This window comes from Protopterus annectens, chromosome 1.part2 (assembly GCF_019279795.1).
Source record: "Protopterus annectens isolate FY-2018-M chromosome 1.part2, PAN1.0, whole genome shotgun sequence".
NCBI lineage: Eukaryota > Metazoa > Chordata > Ceratodontiformes > Protopteridae > Protopterus > Protopterus annectens.
In genome coordinates this window covers 1,066,472,266-1,066,493,283 of record NC_056727.1, presented here as the reverse complement: position 1 = coordinate 1,066,493,283, position 21,018 = coordinate 1,066,472,266, and the positions used below count along the sequence as shown (strand labels likewise).

Here is a 21,018-nt window from a genome sequence, read left to right as displayed (position 1 = left end):
CTTACAGTCTGTGGGCCCAAGATGTTCTGGTTTGACAGCTACTGCTTACGGAGCCAATTTATTCCAACTAGGGGTAGGAAAGGCCTGCAAGAATTGCCACACCACGAGCTGTATCACTTATTCTCTGTTATTAGTGATTGCCCACTCGAACATGATTACCGCTTTATGCATAGAATCCATGCAGACTACCAGATCTGATGTCTATGTAAGCTCAGATAGGTGTACCCATCTTCAAATAAGGAGCAGTACTGTGATAGCCTCAACAGCATTGCCCTTAGAATAGGAGAGCTGGGCTGAAGCTACTGGACCTTCTGTCTTCCTGTGGGCTGTCTTTTCCATGCATTTGTCAGTTGAACCTGATGTTGCAGTGTAATTAGATGATATGCACTTGTGCTTGCAGGCCAGTAGCTGTTAATCACTTTTGTTTACAGTATTTCCAAAATTCTTGTGCAGAATTCTAAACTGCCCTCATTTGAGAATTGCATTTATTGTATCCAAAATGTTTTTCTTAAGCGCGATGCACTTCCCCCCCACAGTCCCCTATCCGATTGTTGTGCGTGACATCAAATATTAAGGACATAACCCAAAAAACTGAACATTTTCCTTCGCCTTTCCTTTTTTCCCCCACTACTGTGAAACATTGCATGAATGTTGGAACTTGTCTTACACTGGTATTTAGACTGATATTTCGCTTTGAAGAGTACTTTCAACCACTTATTCAGTTTGTACCCTATACTTAGAACCAAGAAACCAAAAACTTCTTGAGTAGCGTTATTGAGGCTTAATAATTTACAAGTTGGATAAATACCTCACTTGATTTTTGTATTTAGGTCTAGACTCCTGTAGAGAAGTGTGAAAATTCTGCAAGGAATTTAGACAAAATGCAGTGTGTAACAATGTGACAAGGTTAGATATGCAGGAGTTTATGGGGTAAATCATAAGGCAGAAACACAAAAAGATGTCTGTCTTCATCTTCCAGATTGTAAAATACCCCTGTTCATTAAGGAAGCCGATTCATTGATTTTGTATGAAGTCAAGCAGCTCAGGGCATGTTGCTACTAGGAAAGGTATTCTTTCATTCATACTTAAATGATTTTTCTTATCTGTCAGGCAAGTAATGGCATTTACCAAGATAGTAGAAGATTGCTGTCTGGTATTGTAGTTCTTGTAGCTGCTTAAATCCTGGCCCATAATAGTTTCCATTTATACTGTTATCCAATTGGCTTTTAGCAAAAAATGCTGTGTGTCAGAAATGCTTTCTAGTTGATGAACATTAAATACTTACCCTACAATAATGCATTTTCTGTCAAACTGTCTTAAGGCTTCCCAAGCATTGTGAAGACAGACAGTAGAACGCCTTAATTTCTGCTTGAGACAAAGGAGTTGGCAAACTAGATCCCTTTGTTGTAATTATTTTTTGCCTTTACTGTTGTAGTTTTAGTGGACCTAACCATGCCACTAGTATGACCAGATGCAAGACGAACTCAACATCTTACAACTTGAGAAAGGAAGTGATCCTCGTGTGAAAATGGATTTACTAGCCATGGCATTTTTCTGCTGTTAAGTTGCATCCTTGGGAATTGACTGTCCTAGCAGATGCTTTTGCTGCAGCTGGAATGTAGTTGTGGAGTTTAGCCTTCATTGGAACATTATTCTTTCAGGTTTTCTGCAGTGATGCTGTCTGGTGGTTGACCTGTTTGTTTACATGCTGCTCAAGTTCTTCTACCTTACTCAGGGTGATCGGAACTGGACAGAAGTGTTTTATGAGAGAAACTATGAAGGTTTCTTAATGCATTCATACTGTTCTCGTTATGCTTTGGTTAGAAGAAGAGTTCCACAAAGAAAGGACAAGATTTTTGTCTCGTCATCCAGTTGTAGTTTAGAAGAACCTAGTTCCGGGTACTTTGAATCCTGATTTTTTTTCAGAGGAACATTCTGTTCTGAGTGGCCGGAGACTAGTGCTTTATTACAATGACCATCTTCACCTGAAAGGATGGCTGCTGTCGTAATTCCCATCAAGTCACTAGATGTTCCCATCAACCTTTGCAGGTTTAGACACTGTTAGCAGATCTTCCATTTAGGCCACTTGGAATAACTTATGTATGAAAGTTCTCCATCTTTGCAGAGACAGCTCCTCTTCTATCTGTAACACTTCCAAGTTTTGCTGGTCTGTCTAATGCAAGTTTGTAAATTAAGCTGTAGTTGCTTCACTTTTAAAGTGTGTGTATATAATACACATTATGTTACTAAAAACCCTTATAGTACCATTACCAAGGCAACACTTGATTTTGGTTTTGTAGCTGGGGTTTAATAACGTATGGCTTTTTTAAGAGAGAGATGTATTCAGTGTTTTATGATTTACTGTTAGTAGTCATTTAGTGTTGTTGGATGCTCTCTCTTTTTCTACCATTTGAGGTTTTCTCTATTGAGTATTAAATGTTTCATGATTGAATCATTTTATATATATATATATATATATATATATATATATATATATATATATATATATATATATATATATATATATATATATATAGATAGATAGATAGATATATGTGTGTGTGTATTTGTGTGTATGTATATATGTTTTGTACATTGAATAATCTATGTGTTAGTCCATATGCTTTCCTTTTGTGATTGACATAGGTTTGCTTACATTTTTGTTTGATAGTTTGTGTAGTCAGTGCAGTGCCATTGATGTAATTTACATCAGAGAAACAGTATTTCAGCTGTAAATAACATATTCTTATATATATATATATATATATATATATATATATATATATATATATATCTGTATGACTGTGTCCATATATATATTTGCATATGTGTGTGTGTGTGTGTGTGTGTGTATATATATATATATATATATATATATATATACACACACACACACACATACACACACATGCGCATCTGTTTTGAGTATATGTTGAATAACCTAATTTAACAGTGATTGCACCTCAGGTGCTCAAAAAAAACCTTTCATTGTTTAACCTATTATACATACTTGCACGTGTTTGCACGCACACACTGCACATTCAATCAAAACACACTCGCATACATACTCGCTCCATAGTGTCATGCCAGAACACGCAATCAGACAAGACATACATAAACACACAAAAATTGCAGCATACACAGAAAACAAAACTGACAGCATTTTTTGCCGGGGGTATCCCCTGCACCCCAGCATTTGGTACTCCCACCACATCCTTGCTAATTTATAGATATATATAGATATACACACCAACAATGAGATAACACAATACCAAGTTGTTGTTCCTTTGGCTTTTCCCGGTTAGGGGTCGCCACAGCGGAACTCCGGTCCGCTAATGACTGGCAGTAGATTTTCACAGTGCCGAGGTGCCAGCTCGAAGCCCAACCTTCAACGAAAGCACGCCCATTCACGCATGTCTTTCGAACGCCACTCGACTACGGGGAGGACATGCAGACTCCACACAGAAGGCACTCCAGCCAAGAATCGAACGGGAGACCCTCTTGCTGTGAGGCGACAACGCTACCGCTGCACCAAGAAAAGGGCATATTTGCAGTCCTTGATGTACTGCTGTTTTGCACTGGAGAGAGCTGTCTCCATTTGATTAGCTGGGCAGTATGAGCAGTATTTGTTCCATTCTGTGAATTGGGATACAGTTGAAAACATTCGACCAGCTGTGTTTTCGGTCCATTGAATGAAACCCATTGTATTTGTGTAAAAGGACTAAGATTAGCTTTGGAAAGTGAGCTCAGGGTCTTGTCTGGTTGGATGAAGTTAGCAAGCAAATCATTTTAAGTGGCTTTATTTTATAGAAGATGTGAATGACTTCAGATTTGCCCACTTTCCCTTTTAAGTAGATAATAAAAGAGTACTGTTCTTTCAGTATATGGGCATGTAATATGTTCCTCTGTGTGTTTCTGCAGGATGTACAGTTTCCTATTTGAAGCCCATAGACAATTTGTCCCTAATGCTTATAAAAAGGAAATGCAGGTTAGGTTACCATATCTGCATTCGTGGTGTTGGTAGCGGTTTATCAGTAGTAATTTGCACCTAGTAAGCATTTCACCACTACCACCCTTTTGCTGTTTACTGGGGCAGAATTATATGTTGGGAGTTAAGGAGAGCACTTCAGTTTACATTGTTTTTTGAACAGTCTTTTCTCTCCTGAGTTTTTTTATTGCTGCCATTAAATCAAACAAATTAACAAGTCAGCACAGTTTATGGTAGAACATTTTGATCTTGACTGCAGTTGCCCTCTCCAAATCTGTCCCACTATTAGCTCATTGCTGGATGTTAGAACTGTTACTTTACTGTTGTGCCCTTGCATCAGAGCAGAATTCTTTCAGGACTAGTCAATTTTTCAGTGAGGTTATTGCCAGGTCTACTCTTAGCTCCTTGATGAATAAGGGTATCCACTTTGAAATGCGTAGTAGGTCAACTCAAAAAATGTAATTTGTGTCTTTCGGCTTTTCCCGGTTAGGGGTCGCCACAGCAGAACTCCGGTCCGCTAATGATTGGCAGTAGAGTTTTTTACGTGCTGGCTTGCCGGGCCTAACGCACAACCTTCAACGAAGGAACGCCCATTCACGCATGTCGCCACACAGAAGACGCTCTAACTGAGAATCGAACGGGCAACGTCTAACTGTGAGGCAACAACGCTACCGCAGCACCACCACCGCAGTTCCAACTCAAAAAAATGTAATAATAGCAAATAATTGTACTTCCATCCATTTGCATAGTAGTTTCTGTGCATTTCTTTTGTGGCTGTAGCATCATTGGAGTTGCAATAATGTGTAATTCAAGAGTGTAGCATTAGTATTACAAATCCAAGTGACTAAGCAATTCTACATTTATATTTTACTGTACAGTCTGTAAAAGGAAACCAATTCACATACTCACAGATTATCAAGGTTGCAGTAACTGCATATGTTTAGGGCTTTGTAGTGTTGTACATGAACTGAATCTTGAGCAGATCCAGTTGCCTGAGGGCAGTATTGAACAACAGAATGTTAATGTGAATATAAAGTAGGAGCAGTGCAGAAAACTTTGTAGTATTGAGCACTTTGTGAAAAATTAGTGTTGGAAACAGGAATGTAGTCACCTGACAAACAGCTGAAAGTCTCTGGGATGAAACAATATTTGTGATTACAGAACCTGGTGAATGAGACTTGGTTGATGCAGTCTGTCTTTCCAATTGCTGAATATATTAATGCAACTGTAATATTTCTATGACTGTGGCTGATACATGGGCAGAATAATTCCCATATGGGAGGTGTGTTGGTAGTTCTATCCATGACGTCAGGGGCATGCCATACAATATATACAGGAGAGTCGTGGAGTTATGAGTGGCCAGGTAATTCTATCCATGACTTCAGGAGAGTCATGGAGTTATGAGTGGCCAGGTAATTCTATCCATGACTTCAGGGGAATGGTGTACAATATATTTACAGGGAGAGTCATGGAGTTATGAATGGGCAGATAATTCTATCCATAATGGGGTAGGGTGTCCCTTCATAGTAATCCTTTTTTTATGCCCAAGGTGGTTAATGAATTGTCTCATAATCAGTCTATTAATTTGCCCTCCTTTTATCCTTCTCTGCAGTCTGCCAGTGAGAAGGTTCTTCAAACCTTGTATTTGCATAGGCAGCTCAGATATTATTTAGATAAGACTAAGGCCATTCACAAGTCTGAGCAGGTTTTTATTTCCTTTCATCCCAGATCTCTAGGTTTGACTGCTCTAAGCAAACCATTTCTTCATGGATCTCTACGGCCATTTCTTTTTGTTACTCCTTCATGGAAAAAAGCCTTTCTGCCTCTGTAAAGGCTCACTCTAGTAGGGCTGTGGCTTCCTGTGATGCTTTTTTCAAAGGATTGGATGTTGTTTCCAGAGCAAGAGCTGGCTTTGCCAGAGCTATCCTGCATGGGTTTTGTGAAGGCTCTTCTGGGCCTTCCTCCTCTCATATTCCCTCTTGAGTTTTTGTACCTTCCCTTAAGTGAAGAATACTGCAACAATGACATGGAAGGACATAGTACAGTTGTGTAAGGTCTTACTGTAACAGTATATGTCCTTCTCTTCACTCTTGCAATATTCGATCACTCTGGATGCACATGTTCCTCCTACTTCCTAGGACTGTTGTTCCTCGGTGCTGTTCATTCCTGATTCTTGTATGTCCGTACGTCACCTTTATGCCCTGAGCAGGGGAGCATACACATGATGTATGATGTCTATAAAATCCTAAGGCTTTGATATATTGGCTGGATGTTGGGCTACCCTCGGCAGGGGGTCCCTTTAGTAAAGAATACTGCAACAGTAAAGAGAGGGGTATCTACTAATGTATTTACTGACATTTTTTAACTGGGTTAGTCCAACTGAGCCAGGGCCCCATTTTCAGTGGAGACCAGAGGAGAAAAGCTCCAAGAAATGTGTAGTCTTACAAAAGATAAACAAAAAAATACTTGTATAAAATCCTAACATAATAGTAATTTTAATAACTGTACTTTCTTTCATGAAAACCTCTAAATTCTTGTACTTTGCCTTTAAGGTGGTACTGTTTAACTGCTGTACCTGATCATCTGTATCCCTGGATATTGCACAGTGACATCTTTGAGTTCTCCTGCTTACATGTGCTGTAGCTCCTTTGTCTTGTGGACTCTGTTGTATTTTGCCGAGATGAATTGTCATCATACCACTCAACTGTTCAGATTTTTGCAGAATGTGCAGATTTTTGGCTCATATTTTTGGGCTGTACCTCATAAAATTTGAGGTTTTCTGGCAAATCACTGAGGATTGAAGTGACTAAATAATGACAGATATTTGAGTTTCAGACTTCATATCAATCAGAAAATCTATAATAATGCAAAGCCTTGTATTCTAGCAACTTTCTAAGTTTATAGGACCAATATTTAAAATCTGTCGCTATTTTTGGGCCTTTGTCCCCCATTATTTCTGGCTTTGTTCAGACTCCTTGTGCTGTGTGGTTGACAGGTATGATTATTGTGATACACAAGCAGAATGCTCAATGTTGTCTTACTAATTTTCTGTAAAACATCATTGCCAATGCCTTTGTACCCAGAGTCTTTCTCTGAGCAATAAAAGTATGTTCCTTTCTACTACCTTTGTTGGATCATCTACCTACATGCAGCTTGTGAGATGTTAAGTGTTTTTGTGTAGCCTACACTGCCTTCCTCAGAGTACTAGTTTCTTGTGTTGCCAAAACCAAGATGCTTCTGTGTGTGGTTCCAGCTTATAAGTATACTGGCAGAGTTGAACATCAATCCTGATTGCAGGGATAGAGTTTAACAAGAACAGTTTGATCACACACACGCATTGGGTTCTGTTTTTCATAAATTCACAGCTGGATTTCCAGTCCTGCTTTTAATGATACAGGTGAACCTGCTATTGTATGAGCAGAGTTAACATACACATAATGCTGCCTATGTATGCTAAACCCTGAAGAGTAATGGCCTCACTAGAACTTCTTTCACTGTCACAGTCGACCCTCAGAGTAGTTTGAGGTTTTCATGTCGGCATAAAAACAAATGGGAGATACTTTGTGATAGCTGAAGAAGTATGTTTGATGTAGATAATGCATGTTCACATAGTACAATGGAATGCGAGGCCTTGGGGAGGGTGCAGAAGTATATAACAAATATGTGCGATGCAATGCTAATTCGTCATCAGTAGCACATTAAAAAATACATACTTTCAGTAGTCAAAGATGCAGTGCATTTTTTGCATCATTAGTATTGCCATTGCATATGTTATCAGGCCTCCTCATTCAAATACATTTAGGTTATCTTGCAAAGGATAACTTGATGTCCAGCTGGTGTTTCAAAGCAAAAAAAAAAAAAAAAAGATTCGTGATGCTCCATATGTCCAGTGTGTGACATAAACACATGGAAAGATGTATGTAGAATCCCCCAGACTCTTGCTGTCAGTCCATATACAGAAACTTCACTAACATTGGTCTGTATACTGCATTGTGTGCTGCTACCACTTCAAGACTTGGCCAGATAAGTGCCCTTTTGGGAAACATTCTTGTTCTTGTATCTTCTCTTTAAGATTTGCTGATATCAGCTAACTGAGGGAAGTGTGACTGTAGAAGACAGATTTCTTACAAAGACCTCTACTTTGTGTTTGTTTTGCTTCGGGGCTGAACATGATTACCATAATTGTAAAATTTGCCAATCATTTATTCCTAAAAACCCTTCATACTAGGCTAACATTCCTTAATAGATATCTGGTGGCACAATGTCTCAGGAGCCTTGTATTTTCCAAAATGGTGGAGCCTTCTTTCTCAGATGTCCTGCTCACATCCAAAAAGAAGTTTAAAAAGCTAAAACCAGATTCTTGTAGTCCAGCTTGGGCATACCTGCTGAGATGCAGCAAGAATCCTTGTTGCATCTGAGTTCTTGGTAGATGCCCACTGCTATGACCTTGCTGGGAGGCTGGCATGATCTATCTGACTTGGACATCAGACGAGACTGAATCTTCGATCTTTGAGGGAGGGAAGGGGGCTACAGAGTGATGATTCTGGAGGAGCCCAAGGGAGAGAGGAGGTACCTGACTCTCTTATCATGGTCAAACAGGTTTCCATTCCACCTCCCTTTGTTTAAGATGACATACCAGTAAGTAAAAAGCTAAAAAGCACTCTCCTCAATGGTTATCTCAGAAGAAGGAATGGCTTGAATTCTCCCAAAGCTTTTGTATTAAGTCATTCTGCCTTTCAAGCCTCCTTCCTTTTTCTTCCCAAGCTTCTGCTCCTCCACCTTTGAAGAGGCAGAGTATGAATCTTCATCATCAGAGGAGGAATCAGATTCAGATGAGGACTCATTGGCTTATTATTACAAAATTCACTCTCCTGGACAATTAGCCTCAGATGAGGATATGTTATCATCTTATTCCTCTGTAGAAGATATTTCCTTAGGGGAGACTGTTTCTAGAATGGTACAGCATCGTTAGTGGGACAGTAAACAGATCTCAGGCATACAGAAAAGGTAGTACAAATTATTGGAAATCAAAGCCTCTAAACCCTCTCTTGTTCCTCCTGTCCTCAGCCTTTTTGGACATCTTTGCTTGCATCTCTGGTAATCCAGATTCACAACCTCCTGCACCTATGTAACCAGACAACAAGAGGACATGAAATTCTTCTACAAGAATCTTGTTGCTGACCCTGCAGTATTCTCTTTGTCCACTGATAAATCCACCAAACTTCTCCTTGCAACCAATGGAGACAGTAGGGCATGGACAGGTATGTCAAAAAAAAGGTCTGTACCTCTGCCACCTTAGCTTTCAAGAGTCCTCAACCACCAAATGACCAAATATTTACTTTCCATTTTTAGGAAACCTGAATAAGTCTCTTTCAGAACTTGAAGGTTCACAACAAAAGTCTCAGGCTATCTCTATGTTTGTGTGTTTAACTATGCTACATGGATAGCCAGACACTCCATTAATGTCAGCTGTGATATTGCAGAGGTTTCCTCTAGAGCTGCAGCTTCAGGCTCAGCCATCCACAGCTTTACCTGGCTTTGCCTTCAGTCTCTACCAGAAGATGTCAAGGCCAAGCTTTCTAACTTCTCTGTGTATAGTGGTGGTGGTGGTGGGGGGGTTCAACAAGTCTTACAAGTTGTGCAGGGTAACTGTGAGGACGTGAGACATAGCCATAGAAAGAAAGCAGTCCCCTACAGGCATTTTACATTTCTTCAGTGGATAATGTCCTTCCACACTACCTCAACAGGTCTAGAGAAGTCCCCGTGAAAGTAAGATGCACTAAGAGGTCTTTCTGAACATAGTCCACAAATGGGGAGCACCTCAGATAGATCATTTTGCCTCCAACCAGAACAGACAAGTCAGACTGTTTTGGTCCAGGACTCCCTGTCTCCAGGCCAGGAGGACGGGCGCCTACAACTGGGGGGAGAAGTTCCTGTACTTCACCCCCCTTCCCCTTTAATCCCAAAAATTCTTCTGAAGATCCAAAAGGACAGAGTTGGCTTACTCACACAGAACAAGGGCTGTCTGATTCACGACATCCTTTAGTCTCTCAGCCTGACTCTTTGAGTGATGGGATTTTAATTCCTTTCAGACACCAGTTCTAGGTGCACATTCTGCAGGTACTCGAGGATGTGGGAAGCCTATTAGTAGAAATTCTTACACATACAGGTGGAAAAGATTTGCCACATGTGTCACAAAAAGAACAAGGACCCCTTTTTGTTGAGTATATCTATTAGTCTGTCATGTGCGCGTGTGAGCTACATAGAAGCAGTCTAGCCTACGCCGTCAAAGCCCATTTATCGGTGATCTGTACTTTCCTACCTTTAAATCCACCATTGCTCTCAAGGTCAAACTGTTCTTAAAAGGCACTCTTCATCTGAACCCTCCCAGGAGGGCCATTCCCCCTCCCTGGGATTTGAATTTTGTTTGAGAGAAACTCACTCTACCCCCCTTTGAACTGGCATCTTCAACCTTTGTAAAATTCTGCACATAGAAAACAGCTCTACAAGTTGCTCTTACTCTGAAAGAAGTGTCTCGGAGTTGCAAGTCCTTATGGCAATCTGTCCTTTCTTTATCTTTCATAAGGATAGGGCCGCCCTAAGGGTTAACCATGTGAGCTTTATGTGAACCAATCCATTCATGTAGCAATCTTTTTCCTAACCCTCAAAACAGGGGTGAGATAATTCCTCTCTCCCTAGATGTGCACAGGGAGTTGAGATTTTACTTGGAGAAAAGTAAGCCTTTCAGAAAGTTGAGCAGCTCTGTGCCTCTTTCCAGGAGGAAAAATTGGGAAACCCTTTTTCCAGACTATCTCCAACTGTATTTCTTGGTCCATTTGCTTCTGTTACACCTTCCATGGGAAAGTCCCGTCAGTCTCTGTCAAGATGTATTCAGGCAGAGCAGTGTCCTCCTCAGGTGTCTTTTTCAAAGGCATTGTTTCCAGATCTATCATGGAGGCCACCACCCAGATCTCTGTAAAAACTGTCATCAATCATTACCATTTGGATGCTTTTTTTTTTCAGATCTAGGACTCCTTCCCTAGATCTGTTTTCTTAGGAATGGTAGGCATCAACTCTTTGCTCAGTCCTACTCCCCTCAACGTCCATTAGTGTTAGGAATCATCCGGCAGTATTAGAATACTGTAACAGTGATCCAGAGAAGGCCATAGTAGAGTTGTGAAATAATTTACCATAACAGTAGATGTTCTGCTGATCACTGTTGTAGTACTGCTTCCCTCTCTGTTCCCAATCTTAACTGTGCTCTGTAGATCAAGGTGGGTAACCCCCCCCCCTTACTTTGTGGTTCTTATAATTCTGTCTTCCCCCCTCCCCAGGCCTTCTGCAAGGTTCCCCTTAGGTTAGATAGTCTGAGGATCCTGTACCCATAAATGTGCTTATGTACCCCTGTGCTCATGAGCTGAGGTCATACACCGGACAGAGTGTCAAGAAGATGTTTTGGCTTTGCTATCCTGGCTGGATATCAGGTTACTGTCTGGAGAATAACAAGTACTGTAATATTGCAGCAGTGATTAGTAAGATATCTGCTGTTATGGTAAGTTCTTACACAGCTGTAATTTCTGCTGCAGTAACCACTGGTAGTATTTCCTCTTTTGTATCATCCATTGATAGTAATCACTTTGTTGTAGTAACGGCTGATATTAATCATTCTGCTGGAGCAACAGTTGATAGTGCAGTAGTAACTGACAGAATTTTCTGTGCTATTGTAATCGCTGATCGTATTCATTGTGCTGCGTTTACAGACTTGGGCAGTGCACTAATTTTGTTTTGCTTACTTCTCCGTTTCTTGTAGGTTGGATATGTAGAGGGGAGCACCAGCCGACAAGGAACCTTCCTGATGTGCCACGTGCAGCAACTTTGTGAGTGACAGTGGAACACTGACAGACAAGTGATCACTTCAGCAGTCACACACTGACACACTGGGAAGATGTCACTGAGTGCAGCAACAAAACTAAGGAAACCGTTCCCTCTGATTGTAAAACAGAGGTGATGACAAGTTCTTAGCATGGCAGGAGGTGTTCATTTTGATATCTGATCCCAGCCACGTGTCTTTGGATCTCATCTCCTCTAACGCCATGTCTTTCGTCGAGCTGGCTTGGGAAAGATTGGCATGTGGACGCAAATACAGTAGTACCTGTTATATTCTGCACTTTTGTCAGAATGTTTTCCTATTGTAATTGATGATTTCCACAGACACAATTGTTTTGAAACAGAAAAGTAGGTCTTTTAATGAAATTAAGCTTTGAAGCCTTTTGATAGCACCTGAGCACTTGCATCGGACATGAATCAGATGCATAGCGTGACTAATACACATTCAAAGAGAAGATGTCTACAGCCGCAGTGGTCGACTTTGAACACTTCTATGGCTTCATCTTGTATATTGTTGTGGAAATCCATTGTGCTTTTGTGTTATTTCTAATCCTTTTAGCTTATGCTTATTTAGATGCACATTTGGATAAGGTTGCTTAGATGCAACTTTGGATAAGGATACTTCTGCGATGATCTAGTAACAGAACATTGGATGAACATAAAATACAGTGCAGATATTGTGAAAGCTGTGCTTAAATATAGAAATCTGGAGAACCAAAGAAGATTTACTTCTGTAGTGCCTTCTCTCTCTTTTAATGAAATAATGTGGCATTTTCACCAAGTTCTTTGTATGGGAGCGGTGTCTAACAAGCAGAGCTACACATTCAGGATGTCTGAAACAGTAAGACAGTACTGTACTGTGATGGTAATTACCATTGTATTTTGTTTTCTGTTGCTTAAATGTCTTCTACTGCCACAGTGTCCTTCATCTTTGAGATATAAACCCATATTTTACCCACATTTTGACATTCCTAGTAGAATTGTAAGTGTTCCTGGACATAGTAAGATTGAGGTTGTCACCCTGATTCTGCTGTTTTTGAAGTAGGATCATATACTAAGCTATTCATCTGAAAGACCTGGCTGGGAAGATGCAGTGTATAGGATTGTTGCATGTCCTTCTGACCCAGGGTTGTGGGTAATCTACCTCTCTGGGGTTACCCAGTACTAAGCTTTAAAGCAGGGTTTGCAAAGGGCATTTGCTAGGAATCTAGCATGTAGGTAACACACTGGTAGTGTGTGTAGTATTACTGCATGCTTCCTGCTGGGGTAGGTAGAAGAAAAATATCTATTTCATTGGTCCAAAATATGTAAGTAGGCTGTAAATAAACAAAAGTATTCCTATGTGTAATTCCTCTAATCCCTTATAATCCCCAACTGTTGGTCTGATGTCAGACCAGCTATGAGATATGATGAAAAGAGAGTATGTGTTTGGTAACCAGCAGGACCATATGCCTCAGGCATTATGATGGCTTTGATAGTAGGGCTTTCTAACACTTGTGTGTTATCCCACCTTCCCATCACTTATTACTGTGTCACTCTTCATTATCATATGAAATCCTCAGTCATGCAAACATTTTCTCAGGCTGTTCCTTTCAGGAAATTTTGACTTTTTCTCTCTCCTGTTTTGGTCTTAAAGATTGCTTTATGGTGCATGACTGTGACTGTTTATTCTTTTTCTCATTTATAATTAGGCTGACCTTTAATGTCTTTACTTCCTTTAGTGGTTAACCTTCTGATTGGCGTTTTGGACCTTAGACCTTTCTAGGCCACATCAAAGCCTTATATTGCAGTAGGGGGCCATATCTCTCTCTCACTGATGGATGTTTTTTTTCTTGAGAGAAGGACACATAACATGCCATTGCTCTCTTTGCACTAATTTTAATGGAGATACTCAAAAGTTAGAAGCTTCTGTATGGGAATATTTCTGTTCTGATGGTCCTTTTCCTTAAAATATACTCCATTTTCTTGAAATATACATGAGATAGTGGCTTTACAGGCCTTGCTGACACACTACAGTTTTATGGGGTGAGGGGGGGGTTGTAGTAAGAGTAACAGAAATCCCCAGCTGGCACAGAAGATGATGATTTACCAAAACTGGTCTGACGTTTCCTCATTAGTCTGGTAAAAAACGAAGTTTCCATTCCTGAGTGTCCATTCTGTAGGGACATCCCTTCCCTAGGGGTATGCCAAACCCGCTTGATAATTAAGAGGATGGCTTCAGCAACAATAGTGCAGTTATAATGAGCTCCACTGACAGTAAAACAAACAAACCTCCGGATAATCTAGTTAGACTGCTAATCATCCTGGTTCTTCTTTTACATGTGGACATGCATGTACATATCAAGGAATTTGCCTTCTACTATTCTCAGGGTTGTTTACATAGCACTTCTGTACAAGTGGTCATCTGCATGGCACTGGTTTACGTTTCATCCCTGTTGCATAGATGACAAAAAGCTGCATGCTGTGGTGGATATGATGTTCTTTGTTCATGCGGTGGCCAATAGTCCAGCATGACTGTGAACTGAGCCAACACCGTACAGAGATGGTTACATTTTGACTGGATTACATATCACAGTTATCTTTGTCTATAAAAACATCCATTTTAAAATAACTAATTGTGTTTTATCACTTTTCTCTTCAAAGAAGTTATTTTAAAGCTAGAAGATTTGTGTTTTAATGGACTGTCACAAGACTGTATTGTGCTTTTAAATGGAAGCACTTTTTCCCTTTCAGTTTAAAAGTTTAAAATAACCGAAAACCATTTTTCCTATGGAAAATTCGTGTTTATTTTACTTTTGTGGACTGGCAAAAGTGTTTTAAAGTACATTTCAATATGCTTTTCTGTGAAAAAAATGACTTTAAAGACTTAGTTTTTACCAGCATTTGCTGCTTGTTTTACTTGGGAGAGAGTCACCATTTTCAGCTTGACCATAGAACAAACTAATGGCTAATGTATGCAAGCATACATTATTTTGTTTTGACGGAATTAGTAGTGTTAGTTAACAAGGTCCAGTACGTGAAAGTGCTCAGCAAGGCTTGAGAATAATTTTGTTAGATATGTACCCTTGGTGATTTTAAGACATTCCTTTATGAAATAACTCTGAGCAAGCACTCTGTGCCATGTAGCATTCATAGCTTTATTTACCTGCATTTGACAGTAATATGATTAGTTCAAAATTTCAAAGATCAGGTTTACTTCCATACCCTTTATAAGCATGTACCACTTCCAATGATTCCCATTCTTTGAATGAGTTACCTTCAGTTAAGCTGCAGTTCAAAATTTCAAGCAATAGGTTCAGTTAAGAATTCACCAGATTTTCTCAAATACATAGTGGTGATATGTTCTTTTTCCAGGTTAGAGTGATAATTAGGTAGTGGGTAAAACATACAGTGGTATGATATTAGAGAACAAAAATTCTCCAACAGGTTAGTAATATATTGGTATCTCTCTTTAAAAAAGAAGTCTGCTTTGAAGCACAAACTGATTAAAAAAGTAAACAGCTGACATTTGTTTGTACTCACTAAGCACTGCTGTTTAGAGTGTGTGAAATAAAATATGTTCAGGTAAAATGGAAAAAATAAATAACTCAAGTGGCAAAAAGTAACTACAGCAGCAATTACAAGGATTTGCCATTTTACTTTCCCAGCGCTAACCACATCTTAAAAAGGAAGCATGACAAAATAAATGTGTGTGTGTGTGTGTGTGTGTGTGTGTGTGTGTGTGTGTGTGTGTGTGTGTGTATACATTAAATCAGGGCCACTGTTAACATTTTGGGGCCCCTAGCAGAATTCAGGTTTTGGGCCCTCTGCATATTTCCAGCTTAAGTATCACCCTGTTTCTGTCACCCCTCCTAAACAACCTTTTTAGTTTATGCTGCAGAGTAGTTTGGAGCAGTATTCACAGACTAAACTGTAGCTACAATTCACTTACAACAAACCTACTGCCTACTCGTGTATCCCTCACATACGCATCCTCCAGTGCTCCCCATGCTATGCACATTAATGTTTTCTTTGTTTTCTCACATTTTGCCTTACTGTTCAGCTTTTTCTTCTGTGTCCTCTGAAGTCCATTTTAAACTTTTTTCTTTTTATACGACCTTTTCATCCAATAATGACTTCAACAGAAGTTATGGTCAAGGAAAGGAGTTCAGTGCTGCTATTCAACTTTAGTTTTCTTTGCTTCCTTTCAACAGACCTTTTCTAACCAAGACGACGCAGTAGTAACTATTTAGTAAATAACTCAATTAAACCAGGGCATTTTCCCAAAATTTTAATCCAATGATGGCCTGAACAAAAATCATGAATAAGAAAAAAATTTTGGTCCTATTTTTTTCTTTCAAGGAAGACATACGTTGTGACAAGGCTTAATGTTTAAAACTGACAAAATAGTAGCTTGCAGTAAACTAACAAGGCAATTGTGAAAATACTCTAATTCTGTCTAGGAATACTGCCTGTCCCCTCCTCCCCACCACCATAAAAATAGTCCCTGCCAGTGCATCTCTCTAGTGTTAGATTGGGATGAAAGCAGAAGTTTAGATGGCCGCAGTCATGTATTTCAAATGACTGGTGACATACATGTACAAAACATGCCTCCTCACTCTTCGCTCCTAACCCCCAAAGGCAGTCACCTGTATACATGTCTGACGTGTGATTGTGCGAACAGTGAAAAAAAATGATTACAATAATGTATTACACTTTGTTGCAATTAACTGCCCCTACATAAGCCATGGTAACTTCTTTGTACACCCCTGAGGTTTCTGAGAAAAGTGAAAGAAACAATGATGACACTTTCCCCAGAACCAACACAACCTGTAAAGACCTTCTGTGCACATCAGTAAGATTTGACTGTGAGAAAGGTTAAAATAATGAATGCACCATTGCCAGCCCCCTACGCAACCTGCAGCAACCTTCTGTAGACACCTCTGAGCAGGGCTTATTTAGGGCAGTTCAGGGCAGAGGCCACTACTTAAGTCCATGTCCATTTACAGTCTGAGGTATGGGAACCACCAGTCTCATAGAAGCTGTAAATGTCTTAATGTTCTGTGATGTATAATCTGCCTTACTTTTGAAATATAATTGCTTGTTAACTGCATTTTTTATTCCTACCCGGAAGAGTTAATCTGTGTGCCCAACATTATTGTCCCTATGTGCAAAGTTTAAACACAGTTTTATTTTACACACACACACGCACACACACATACACACACGCACACGCACAGTGCACATTCACCTTCAGAGAAACCTAAAGAATTCTAGTACACTTGCTGCATGTTTTTGAGCTGCTAGGGTTAACCAGAGCACACGGATGTGCACACACAGACTGCACATGTAAAAAAAACACAGCCAACAACTCAGCCAGAGAAAAGCACTGTGAAATGGCAATGTCCAGTTGCTTTCACACACACCCTCTTCCTGCCAAACCATCGAAGATAGCTACCTATCATGTGTAAGGTTTATATTTTTGATGCAAGTGAAAGAAAATATGGCCAGCTTGTTACTCTTAATGTACTGTAACCACATTCCCCCTCCCACAGACACAAGCATAATGGCAGTGTTGATGACGTGAAACAGATTGTAGTCAACTTGTTACTCTTACCCTGCCACAGGCACACACACACACGCACACACACACACACACACACACACACACACACACACACACACACGTATAAGCCAAAGCAGTACTAGTTTTGCTTGGATTTCAGCAATAGCAATACATTATGCAACTCTTGTACAGACACACCAGGTCAGTGACTGTTGTTTAGCAGATGTCAAATAGCAGGGATAATTTATTTACCTCATTGAGGAGTAATGCATACTTGTCACTGTACTTAATTTAACAGAATGTCTCTGATTTTTCCTCATAATTCTGCTCTGCCCCTCATAAAAAGTTAGGTGTTTCTGATCAGTTCATTCAGGATTATAGACAGTCAATAAATCCAGAAATCAGAATTTCATACTTATTGTCCAAAAAAATGGATGTCAATGCAAAATACTGTATTCTGTTTAACTTTATATGTGAATTAGAGCAATATTTAAAAAGTGCTCCTGATTTTGAGCCTTTATATTGCTATCATTTTTGGTTTGTGCAGAATTCTTGAGCAAATAATTTGAGAGTTACAGTGTTTGGTATCCTGCCAGTATTTATAAAATAAAATTCCCTGAAGATAGGAAACATCCACTTTACTTAAAATCCCACGTAAATAGTGAAATCGGTCACTCTGGGCTGCTGTTCTGCTGTTCATTCACTGATTACCAGCTTTGTCCCAACAAGGACATTTCACAACCCTGTTTCATATAAAGGATGTAATCAGAAAATGAAAAATATTTTTTCTTCTCATTTTTCCACATTTGTGGAACTCACACACAATCAAGGATGATTAGGGGAGCCCCCTGCATCCAAGGTTGTTGCGGTGACTAAAGCAGGATATGATGTTAGTTTTAGTTCCGAAAATGCCCACCATCAGGATTTAACTAAGTCAGTGGCACTATGTCAGTGGTAAAATTAAATTAAAATGAAGCGTGTTGCTTGACAAAATATTGTTACTATAACTAGAGATGTCTGTGAATTTTAATGGAGAAGAATTATTACCACCTTGTTTAGTAAGTACACAAGAATGTCAAACCAACAAAAGCTAGTACAACAAACGTGTTACAAAATATCAAAGTAAGATTTCCTGCTGTTGAAGGACCAGAAGGACCCCAGCGACCACAGGGTTCTCTAATACCTAAAGCCGGATGTGCATTAAATACTTACATAACTTATAATTTGGATATAAAATACTTCCTCCAAAAATTACATATGCTATAGTAATGTTAAAACATTAATCAGAGGAGCTATTTTACATCAAAAATTTAAAAAAGTGTATACTAATAGAAATACAGAATAATTTAGCAGCGCATTATCTAAGTGTGGTAATGCCCTCTGGGGCGGGTGTTACAGGGAAATAACTGACCTTCCAGGAGGTTGGAGATGCCTTCCACCTGTGGCGTTGGCTCACATTACACCTGGGCATTTAGTTATTTCCCTGTAATGCCCACCCTTTTGGGCATTATTGCTTGCTTAGCACCTTATCTTTACCCATTATTGCATTTCTCTAATTGCATTGTCAGGCCTAGCAGCTTTGAATGGACCTAATGTCCTTTGTTGAGGTAAGGGAGAATCAGAAATATCTGCATGTATGTGAAGAATGATTTCATTAACATTAACCACTGCTTTTACACATTTTGTAGGGTATCATTTTTGTGGCATAGTCTCCCTTTTGTCATTATGTGTACTCAAAGAAGTTGTGCTTTTTATGCAGAATATTAGCACCCAGTGACAAGTCTTTCCTTCTCTGTGAGGTTTTTAAATCATCTTTAAGCTCTTTGCAAGTCTTATTATTTTTTTCCAGCGAGTACTACCATTTTTGGAGCCAAATTTTTGCCTTCTTGTTTTTTTTTTTTCTAGAGGCTCTTAATTCTTCTGAAATCTGAAGGAGAATACTTAGATGATGAGGACCATGTATAAATTAGAAGAGCTAGGGTATTCTGGGAAAATTTTATTAATCAACCTTACTAAGTAACTGTGGGTAGTCATTGAGGTGACAGAGCTGCAAATGCCAAATATTGGATCTATCATTACAGTAAAGTACATACCTTTTTTGAAGTGAACTTTGTAGCTGTTTGGATAGGTGTAACCATGTATGTTGCCCCCCTCATGCAGGCTGGCTCCTAGGATTAGTGTGTGCTATGGATAGGGGGGGCCCATAAGTGTGATGCAACAGAAAGCAGTTTCTGTCATTCCCACTTAGTGGAAGAAAAAGTAATTTTCATTTCATTGGTTATGCTGTCAGGCCCATCAGCTTTGAGTGGATTACATTCAGGTAGTAAGAAGCACAACAGGACAGGAAAGCAATCAGGCCTCTGTTAGATCAGTTGCATTCAGGTGTTCAAATGGAAATAGTAATATAAAAGCAATAAAAGCTGAGTTGGTTGATTGATGACTCTTCCAAAAGGAAGCCAAATTATCATTTAGAAAATACTGTCAGAATCTGAATGGCAGCTGAAGATTCTGTGCTTTTCATTATGATGAACATAGCTAATGGATTTGTATATCTAATGCTGTGTGCGTGAAAGCTGTCCTAGATGCATACCAGTTTGACGTTGCTGCCAACAGGTTTAGCTTACACTACCTGCTTCTGGCTGAGATTAAAATCAAAACCAAAAGAATAAGAAAACGGGGCATAGAAATAGGTCACAGATAATGATAAAGCAAATGTTAATGCATTGCATGTGCTTGTTTCACAATCCCTTATCTGAACTGTACACAAGATATTGTAACCCTACTAGTAGAGATGACAGTAATTATTGATGGGGAATGTTGCATTGAATGTTCCATCATATAAAGGTTCAGTGTTCTAGCCTGAAGAAAATGCAAAGGCATTTATAGTATGTTATCCTGTCAGGATTGTAGGTTTTCAGGTGTTAGGATGGCTACTTGGTCGGTGATGTTGGAAGTAACCAAGGCTACTTGATTCAGTTCCCTGCAACTATTTTACTTTTGATATTCATTGTGTTTCACTGTTGCAGTCCTAACCAATAGGTTATGCTGCTCCCGGTAGCCCTTGATCGGTCAGAATACCAAAGGTAAGTAAATATAACATCGGCTGTCGTCGGTTGTAAAGGATGTCAGGACATCCGATACAAAAGGAGGCAGCCGACGTCACTTCCTCAGTCTTCCTTGCTGCGGAGCCCGAAGCAGAAACATTTTTGCACGAGTGCTGGTCGGCAGTTTACCTTTTTGATTTCCGATTACAAAGTTGAAGTCAACTACAGCTAAGTACCCCATTGGAGATCCTTTTTTCTTGCCTTAACGAATGTCAGAAAAAGTCAATAATTGTCTTAGTGGAAAGCAGATTCCCCATAGAGATTTTTATTCCTATTGTATTATTTGTTTAGGCCTTGACCACGATGTTCCTAATTGTGACCTCTATGCTTCCTTTAATCCGCGTACTGTTCGTCGTCAGGCTAAGCTTTTAGCTAAGCATTTTGTAGTGTGGCCTAAGTTTGTTGGTATGGCATCCGCTGGTCTTCAGGCTTCGGATATCCCTAAGAAGCGTAAGGACAAGGACCGCGACAAGCTTCAGAAGATCAAGTCTTCA

General features: G+C 39.6%; 1 protein-coding gene across 2 annotated transcripts in view; it reads left to right on the top strand.

Moving 5' to 3' along the window:
- LOC122792230 (arf-GAP with SH3 domain, ANK repeat and PH domain-containing protein 3-like) overlaps window positions 1–17,855 on the top strand; it is a 1,314,966-nt gene extending 1,297,111 nt beyond the window's left edge. For both annotated transcript variants that reach the window (XM_044059977.1, XM_044059976.1), the window contains exon 26: window positions 11,799–17,855. In XM_044059977.1, the coding sequence (XP_043915912.1) occupies window positions 11,799–11,873 (75 nt within the window). In that variant the 3' untranslated portion in view covers window positions 11,874–17,855. The remainder of the gene's footprint in view (window positions 1–11,798) is intronic.
- The last annotated feature ends 3,163 nt before the right edge of the window (window positions 17,856–21,018 follow it).